This window comes from Prosopis cineraria, unplaced genomic scaffold (assembly GCF_029017545.1).
Source record: "Prosopis cineraria cultivar Desert tree isolate PC_DT_omini unplaced genomic scaffold, ASM2901754v1 PC7, whole genome shotgun sequence".
Lineage (NCBI taxonomy): Eukaryota > Viridiplantae > Streptophyta > Magnoliopsida > Fabales > Fabaceae > Prosopis > Prosopis cineraria.
In genome coordinates, this window is record NW_026555338.1 from 21,757,063 (window position 1) to 21,767,257 (window position 10,195).

Below are 10,195 nucleotides of genomic sequence, written 5' to 3' on the forward strand. Positions count from 1 at the left end.
GACACTCGAACAGAGCAAACAATGAAGATTAATAACAAAGTTAACAAATATGTCTTTGTTGCATTTCGAATCTCAACTGAAGGAAGCAAAAGGCACATTAATTTCTTGCTTGGTTTATTGATGCCTCCTTGTCATAAAAATCATCAGGGAAAGGACTTGTTACTAAGCCCTTAGAATTAGCATAATATAAAGTTCTATGAGCCTTTGCCATAATAATTCATTAACAAATCTGGCACTTACCATGCCACCAAACAAGAACCTTGCACCTGCAATAGTATAGCAGTCTATTTGCATTCTGGTCCAACGAAACCAGAAAAGAAGATAGCCAACATGAATGTCACATCACATTGACTATAATATGATTGACCTATGAAATGCTCCTTAGTTTCTGCTAGAACTAGACTATGATTCTGAATTCTAAAGTTCAAAATAATTCAAATTTCCATATTATGAAAACTATCTGATAAATCTTGCTTACCATGGGTATTTTAAATCCAAATAAATATTTAGACTATTTCAAAAATATAAATTATTCAACAACAAGGTCGTGAAAGTAGTTATAGTCAAGTGGCATGATATATGAAACATCATTATCTCCAACATGATTTGAAGTTTTGACATCAACATTAAGAAGTTACAGTTTGGTCGAGTTCCTGTTTGAACTTTGAAGGTAAACACACGAAAATCTCCAAGTATATATATATATATATATATATTAATTTAGATTGTAAAAAAGCATTTAAAAGAAACTGAAAAATCCAATTTGCAAACACTATCACTGAAACTGCAACAATAAATTTAAGGAAATGAAGCTATAACGTAGAATTTTACATATGAAAAATGAAACAATTCACATTGAAAAATAAGTAGGTTAAAAATTGCTAAAAAAACCGAACCAAGTGAAAAAAATTAAATGGACAAAGACACATCACAGTACAAATAAATAGGAAAGCAATGAATATAGGTCAAATGGTCAGTTGAGAAGACCTCCATATCAATCCTTAAAAGAAGGAGTAGAAAAACATAAAATGTTCAGCAAATTATGCCCTAACAAGGGAGAAGTAATACATGAAAGAAAAAAAATTTACTTTAAGAAAACTTGGTGATATATGCGTAATGGCCCACTGCTTTCTATTAAAGATCAAAGAAAAGAACTTGAGTTGTAGCAGAGCACATTGATTTTGATCAGCGATCACCAAATATGAAATTCCATCAGTTTAAGCAACGCTTGGTATAGAGAGAAAGGAAAAATAATAATAAATGATGTGGTGGATGAAAAAAGAACAAAGGTTTAATGAAAGGAATGCAAGACACGTTAGAATAGAAATGTTCAGATACACCTGAGAAGAGCAAGCATTATGAAGATTAATAACATAAAGTCAACAAACATGTTGGTTCTATATTTAGAATCTCAACTGAAGGAAGCAAAAGCAACATTAGCTTTCAATCCCTGACCTGTCATTCCTTGCTAGGTTCAGTAATGTCTTCTTGTCATAAAAATCATTGGGAGAGGATGGGTTGTTGGCCTCTTGGAATTGGAATCATGAAGAACTTCAACAAACATAAACCGCGCAGTAGTCTACTCACATTCTGGTCCATTGAAATTAGAAAAAACTAAATTCAAGCAGGCGAGCTTATTCGGGTCGGGTTTATTCGGATCGAGCTTCAAGAATCCTACTTATTCTAAAAAGCCCATATAGCTAAGCCTGACCCTAACGTCTTCGGCCTTCGGGCTTATTCGGGCCCGCCCGAATACCCAAATTTTTTTATAAAAATATTTTTTCTTTATTTTTTAATCAATTTTAATTTTTAAATAATTTTATTAAGCATAAAATATTATTTTAACTTGAAAGGAATAAAAAAAATAACTTATTAACTTTGTAGTTAAGTACTTAAGTAGCTCTGTTACTATTTTGTTGTATTATATGCAATTTATTCATAAATGTTTTATTTACTTGTAAATTAATGTCTTATGTGTTTAAATATTATCCTTATCATGGTTATATAAAAATATTATAAATTTTAATTAAATTATATTATTTTAATTATGATCAAGTTAATCTCAATTTAATTACGGTTAAACCACTAATTTAAAATTATTGTCCTGATTAGCTCAAAGTTTTTAATAACTATTGAATAAACTATACTTTTTTTAGAATATAAGAAAAATAGCTATCATTATATTATATAAAAAATTATTTAATTATGGGTAAAACACTATTTTTTTAAATTTTTTCTTTAACCTTTTATATTATTTAAGCCCTATATACAAAAGGTATTTACTTTAGTTTATTCTTAATTTTTAATCAAGTCTAGCATGGATGATAATTAAATAATTATTCAAAAAAATTATTTTATTTATTATGTTTGTTTAGTAGTAGAGCTAGGAATTCATACATGCTCAAATTTATTTTAAAATTATTTTTAATTTAAAATTAATTATTTTTTTTATAAAAATATAAAATATAATTTTTTGGACAAGAAAATGATGTATATCACTCAACCTTTTTTCAACTTAAAATGTGTTAGCTGGTTAACTAAACAGGTACAAACAACTCAGATTTGCATTCAAACTTTTGTTTTCAATCTCTCAATATCTATGTGAAAGATATTGAGAGATTGATAATATAAATAATGAAATGATAGAATCTCCACTAAAATGAAGAAGATTATATGATATCATCATCTTTGAAGTAGATCTACCAACTTAATATCTATAATTATTCTATAATTGTCCATGTCCTATTATAAGTTGATAATGTGGAGATAAATGGGTTTCCATATATACAAATAAGTGGTCATTTTGCATGATATTTTCTATTATATGAGACAATGTTTTAGTGTTCACAGCTGTAGATAATAGATTTAATCATAAAACTAGAAAATATAATCCTCTGTCTGATACTGATTGAGAAATTTTTTAGAGCGCTGAAGATTCTGTACCATGACCAAAATGCCTTTGAACCATGACTGATGACCCTTGTTTTAACCATTAAGAGAAGAATTTGATGAGCTTTAATTCCTATTTTACAGCATTGATGAACATATGAAGAGGAATTCAACGATAAAATGACAGACCCCCCCCTAAAAAACAAAGAAAGAAGAAAATACATGCACACAACATTAGACAACATTTGAATAGAGAAGACAAAAAGATAAGAAGGTACACGCAAATACCCTAAATTAAGGCAAGACATAATCTTCTAAATCCATTTTCATCATCCTCTAATGATTGACTGTTGGCATAAGTAACTGTACTGTTCTTGGATGTGGTCGGCATACATTGCCATATATGCCATGAAGTTTGTTGAGCAGCTTAAAGAATCCTTCGAGAAATAGGAGGATAAAGAAAATGGACCACCATGGAAGCTGCAGAACTAACGGTGTCAGAGAGGCAACGACCAAAGAGCCAAAGGCTGACATGAGCACTTCAAACAAAGAAGCAAAACTAGGAAACATGAACTTGGCCACAAAACTGAAGTAATATGCTATGGAACACAAGACAGCAGCCATGTAAAGGACAGGGTGAAGCTGGAAGGGCAAGGTATTGGCGGTCGAACTTTGAATTTGAAGGAAGGCCAGTAGAATTGTAATCATAGTAGTGAAGACGAGGTTGGGGGAAAAGGCTTCATTAGGGAACTTAAAGTTGTTGAGTCGCCTTCCTAGGTACAAGCAGTGGTCATGGCGGTTGCTGTGAGAAGCTATCTCCGTTTGCTGAACAAGACAAAAGATAAGGTTATTTATTGTGGTGATAACTTCAGTTATCATGTGCTTTTTTTTAATTAAAGTATCATTTCATATTAAAAAATAAAAAATTACAGTTTAAAATTTCCAAAAATAAACTCGGAGGGAGAAATTCCTTTCCTTTTTAGAGTAAAAAACTTAGAGAAATTTTAAAAAAAATACACACACATAGTGGATAATAAAAATGCCATTTTCTCTTCTTTTTTTTTTTTTTTTGAGTTTTGCGTTGAGGTTAAAAAATAAAATGGGTCAGACTAATCCTAATAATCAGTTTTAATGAACTTTTTAGTTTATCATGACTTGAGCCCCACAATCCTATTCTTTTTATATTTAGTATTTTTCAAAATTTAGCCTGAATTATTACGATCTGCACTCCTAATTTTTGTTCCACCAAAATTCAAGAGAGGGTGAGAGGAAGCAGTGAAGAGCAAGGGCCAAAAATGGGTGGAGTGGACCTTTCACTGAGCCCGTCAAGACGATTTGGATCCGACCCAATCTAAAATGTGGGAGCAAAGTATCAAATGTATAAAAGAAGTTAGCAAAGTTTGAAATAAATAAATAAAAAAAGCTTGGGTTCGATGAACAGGAAAAAATATGGCCAAAATTTAAGCCAGGAAAGGGAATGTTGTAATAAATAAGCAAAGCATGAATTATAAAAGAGTAGACCAGTAGTGTTGGCCAACGTCGGCCATTGTTGGGTCGAGCAACTAAAGTCCAGCCCATAGCCTGCTCATTCTCGTTCTCGCCTTTCGATAGCGACAGCGACCACCAAGTGCAGAGCATGTCCACGAACACCACTGCCTTCTTCAATGTCTTCGCCACTAACAGCCTTAGGCCTTCCCTTACACGTTGTGCCATCTCTGCTTTCATATATCATCTGTCGGCTTTGTCCAATATTGACCATGAGAAGTTAACACACACACATATATATGCACTGCCCACAAAAGCCCAAAGTGGACCGAAAAAAAGCAGATTTTGGGGAAAAACCAGCAAGGGACTGGACACTTATGTACCTTACTGGTTTTTGGACAGTTGCATACGGGATTAGAAAACAACGATATAAGATGACCTAACTGACAATAAAATTCTTTTAAAGTATATAAATAAAAATTTAATCTCTTAAAATGTTATAATTTTTTAAAATTTTTAAATTTTTTTTATCATTAATGAATTGGTATAAATTATTAAATTACCTTTGTTAAAAATAAATGATTTACAAGTTTTGTTTAAATATTTACAACTTTTCATTTTATATTCACAACAATACAACAACAAATTATAACTTCGCATGTTGAATTTCTTATTTATTATTGTATTGTTGCGAATATAGAAAGAAAAATTGTGAATATTTAAATAAAACTCATGAATTATTTATTTTTAAAAAGGGTAACTTAGTAATTTATATAAATTTGTTAATGATAAAAAAGTCCTTAAAGACTTTAGGAGAATCATAGCATTTTGAGAGACTAAATTATTATTTACATATTTTAAAGGGATTTTATTGTTATCTTCCCTAACTAAAACTTATTTTTCCCCTTAAAAAATTCCCTTATCCGCATCATTTTGAAATAAATTCAGTCATTCCATTAAAAAAATATATATAACCTATGAGGCTAAAATTTTATCAATGTCTTGTAATATTAAATTGTAATAGTTTCAGAAGGGATGAATCATAATTTAAAAAAATAAAACATAAATCGGTGTCCCAAAATGTACTTTCGTGATCCAAAATATAAATAACTTTGACAGTAATTTGTATATTAATAAAATTCTCATTCTCATGAGCATATATGTTATTTTTTTTCTTTTTCTCCTTAGTCCCAAATTATGATGAGTAAGAAGAATGTCATAAGTTCCCAGTAATTTAGAATAATAAATATAATGGGTGAACCCAAAAGACCATGACAAACCTGTACAAGAGGTTGATTGATTGATAAATATAGCCACCTATCTCATCATAGTAACATGGTTTTAATTGTTAACACCAAACAGGTAATAGCGAAAATGACAAATGGAGGTGTGGATCGTGCGGTTGAGTGCACTGGGAGCATACAGGCTATGATCTCAACATTCGAATGTGTCCACGATGTACATATTAGAAACTCACATGCTTTCTAACTCCGCTAAAATGTCATTAGAGTATATTTATAGGCTACCACCAAAGCTAGAGCTAACTATGTGAATGGTTATGGATGTGCAGGGATGGGGTGTAGCTGTGCTGGTTTTGGTGCCAAACAAGGATGATTCATTCAAAACCCATCCAGTGAATTTCCTGAACGAAAAGACTCTGAAGGGCACATTCTATGGCAATTATAAGCCTTGTTCTGATCTGCCTTCTGTGGTGGAGATGTACATGAAAGGGGTAAGTCTACTTGTGGAATGAAATGTGGTTGTGATTTTGTGTAAAATCTTAGTCATGTTAGTGATGGGTGGGATCTTATGATGAAATTGCAGGAGCTAGATTTGGAGAAGTTCATCACTCATTCAGTCCCTTTATCAGAGATCAACAAAGCCTTTGACTACATGCTCAAAGGGGAGTCCATCAGGTGTATCATTCGCATGGAAGACTAGAACAATGTGAAATAGTGTGCGGTATCAGGATTCAAAGTGTTATTTGTGGTTGTGAAAAAGGAAGAATAAAGTTTTGTATACAGTCAATCCTCATTGTATTTTATTAAATTTGTGAGTGTCGCATTGTAATGAACTATAGAATGGTTGTTACTTAAAATTAAATTTTGGCGTCTGTGGCTTCCAAGACACATGAATGTGATATGGTAGTATTTGTTTTATAATTTTGTTTACACATCTTAAACTTTGATTGGAGGATGCTTGGACATTCGTGGCTAGGAGCCTGTGAGTATTGGCCTCTGATTGAAAAACATAAACCGGTTTTAAATTAACAATTGTGAGAGGGACTAGTATTAATATTATTATTATTATTGTGCTAAATCAAGTTCAAATTCATGTTGCGAGAGGCGTCTATATTAAGTGCTCGACTTAAGATATTGCTTAAAATATTTTAAATTTTAATTGGATTAAATGATACTTTTTGAATTTTAATAAAATTGAATTATTTTTGTTCAAAAAAAAAAGAATTCTTTCTCATGACAGCTAATATGAAAAAGATAAAAGGCCTAATTATTTAAGATTCAAAAAATAAGTTCTTTTTAAATAATATATTTATTTTGTTGAGATTTTGGAAAGATTAGAAATTATTTCACGTTTGGTCAGAAATTGTTTTTTCAACTTATCTGGATAAAATGATGTAAAAATGTTTTTTTAAAATTACAGTTATTAGCATTTTGTTAAATTACATTACTAAAATCAAGCCAAAATTAGACATCGCCTACGGCCAAAAAATGTAATGAGAATTATAATTAGATTCAAAAAAAGTTGAATTAATGATCGTTAAATTTCTGACAAAATTTTTTAAAAAATGAGATATAAATATCAATTAAAATTTCTGTAGCAATTTAAAAATTACATTTCATACTTAAACTTAAATACTTATTTCTAGTTGAATGGTTCTCGAATTTATAATTATTTAGAATGATATTTTTAATTTATTTTTTAAAATATTTTATTTGTGACATAATAAACTGTCATTAGTTCGATCTTTTTATCTTAACTATCATTCTTTCAAAAATATTTGAATGCAAAAGGAGGGGATGGAGATCAATTGGAAAGCATGTTGGTTGTAGATCACCAAGGAATCCAGCAAAAATGCAAGAATCAAGATTTCAACATTCATATTAAAACAGATGAAGAACCGGTGAAGCTTTTCAGCCACTAGACATTCATAAAAGAAAGAAACCAAGGATCGCAATTGCTTTTAGCATTTTTACCGAAACTAAAATAAAAAATTAAATCTCATTAATTTTATCTACAAATTTAATAAGTTTTTAATTTTATTCTTATTAAATATACATACTTTAATAATAAAATAATCTAACATTTAACAACCTTGTTAACATTTAATAAAACCAAAATAATAAAGATGAATACAATATTTAATGAGGTATCTTATAACTAATATAAAAATAAATACTCTATTTATCCTATAAATAGGACGAGGAGTAGAAACCAAGAAGTTCATTAAAGAAATTATTTATGACTAATTAAACATGTTATTTAGTTCAACAAGGCAAAATTGTATTCCTACTCATTAGCTTATTTTGCTACATACAGGCTGATTATCTCTGTTTGGCACTACCCTTCCCCCCGGCGATTAACGAGCAAAAATATTTCTGAATTTTTTTAAAAAAAAATTATGAGTATCTTTATAGTAATGTTGCTCTGGAAGTATTCAAAGTGGCTTACCCATCTCTAACGTTTGACTAATCATGGGAGTGAGAGAGAGTATCAGTGGAGGAAGAAGAGGCAGAAGCAAAGTCTCAAGAGGAATCTTGTCTTGAGAAGTGTTGAAAACATGGTGGAGTGTGATTTATATTTGGAATCTAGGTTTCAATTCCTACTTTTATTTGAGTTGGGGTAGTGATTAATGAAGCATCCTCACTTTCCCTCTTAACATCACCAAATCTGAGACAGATGCGATTTATTTTATAGATCTGGGTTTCAATTCCCTCTCCTCTTCTATCGGGATTTCCATGATTCAATCAATTTTTGTTGGGTTATGGCGAACGGCAAGGATTCAGGTTAGTTCTTGGTGTTATCGAGGGTTCGGATGGGTCTGAAGAGGGAGTTTGCATTTGTTATGTAGGCACAATTCGAGATCTGTGGATCTTTAGGACCCATACTAGCACAAACAAAAATGGGGTTTAAGATAGTCCTATCAACAAGAGGTCCAAGAAATTTGGTTCCTCTAAGGTTCAGAGAGATGAGCAGAATTGCGCGAGGCTTAGAGGATCGATGTTGTCAAACCCATTGTTTTGGAAGAGGTCAAGGGAAAGCAGGTAAAGGCTATAAAATTAAAAACACAAAATTAGAGGAGGTAAAATTATTTTTGAGCTTTGATAGAGTTGATGATAGCATTTTGGTGAAATACTATTAAGGAAGAAATGGGAAAAATCGCAATCGCCGCACTAGCCAACAGGATGATATTAAACCCCCATTCTCTATAAATCCAACTTCCATTAACTTCTTCTCTCTCTTTCTCCCTCTAACATGATGCTCTTTTCCTACTTCCTCTACTGTAACTTCCAAATAACAAGATCACTATTAAGCCATTCTCTTTTGCTTCTGAATATGCTCTATCTTACTGTATCTCTTAGAAACAGGGGCTATGACTACTATGAATATAAATTCATCCTTCGTTGGATTCTGGATTCTTCTGGCATTGTTTGCTATCGTGGATTCTTCATGCAACACCACTGACCATGAGTTGGTCTTAAAGGCCTTTCAATTCGTTTTTGGATTCAATGTTTCCAGACGAGCGAGGGTTCACAGTTAGTCAAGGACAAGAATGATGGCAAATCTTTAGAGGTTATTTTTTTCCGTTAGCCAACATTAGTAAGAAGTTAGAAAAAGGTAATATTGTTTCACTTTTAACACTTCAGAACCACAATTCTAGAGTAAAAATATTTAGGGAGAATTATATTAAATTCTTACATAATGAAATTAATTATTATAAAATTCATTAACAGTTGAATTAAATTGTATTGATAATTAATTATGTTGTTAATACATTTTTTATAGTAATTAATTTACTTGTTTAGAGCTTGATTGTAATTCTTTCAAATATTTATAACTTTTTTCTTAACCTTTTTTTTTTCACAATTCGACTTGACATTGTGCCATGACTTTTTTTAATATAATAAACTCTCACTATTTTTTAATCTATATTTTAAAATACATTAAACAAACACATTAAATATATAATTAATACATCATATGTTTTACAAGTCTTTAATTTATGTTCAATGTTAATATAATTTTAAATGCATAAATTTTTATTTGTCAGAATAAAAAAAACTAATGTAAATAAATTTTAGTTTTTAGATAATAAATTCATTTTAGTACAGAGTAATGGTCGGATGACTATGTTTAATTTTAAATTATGTATATATTAAAATAAAGAATAAAATTGTCATAAAATAAATAGGATAAAAGAGCAAATTAACCCCTGCAAAAATAATGAGCTAGAGAGAAAGAAAGAGACTTTTGTTCATGAGTTGATATAGTGAGTGGCCTGTCTGAATATATTTATAGGAGACAAAAAAGAAAAGACAGAGGGAAATGAAAGATAATGTGGAAGCAAATAAAGCCAACATAGCAGAATGTAGTATATGTAGATTAAATTAATTATAACTTAATATGCTTGACATCTTTAATAATAAATTTTATGTATCATGTTGACATGATGGGTTTATTTAGGATTAAAGTAGATTTCGAGGCTCATCTATTGTGGAGTTTCAAAAATATAGGTAATGGTAATATTATTCATACGGCTTCCTATAATATATATATATATATTATGTTAAATGGATCAAAA

At 30.4% G+C, this 10,195-nt stretch overlaps 1 protein-coding gene across 1 annotated transcript; it reads left to right on the plus strand.

Moving 5' to 3' along the window:
- The first annotated feature begins 5,886 nt into the window (after positions 1 to 5,886).
- Positions 5,887 to 6,536, plus strand: LOC129315611 (alcohol dehydrogenase 1-like). The gene is made up of 2 exons (XM_054959459.1): positions 5,887 to 6,106; positions 6,199 to 6,536. Exons 1-2 carry the CDS (start codon positions 5,927 to 5,929, stop codon positions 6,313 to 6,315), a joined length of 297 nt encoding a protein of 98 aa, XP_054815434.1. The 5' UTR covers positions 5,887 to 5,926; the 3' UTR covers positions 6,316 to 6,536.
- The last annotated feature ends 3,659 nt before the right edge of the window (positions 6,537 to 10,195 follow it).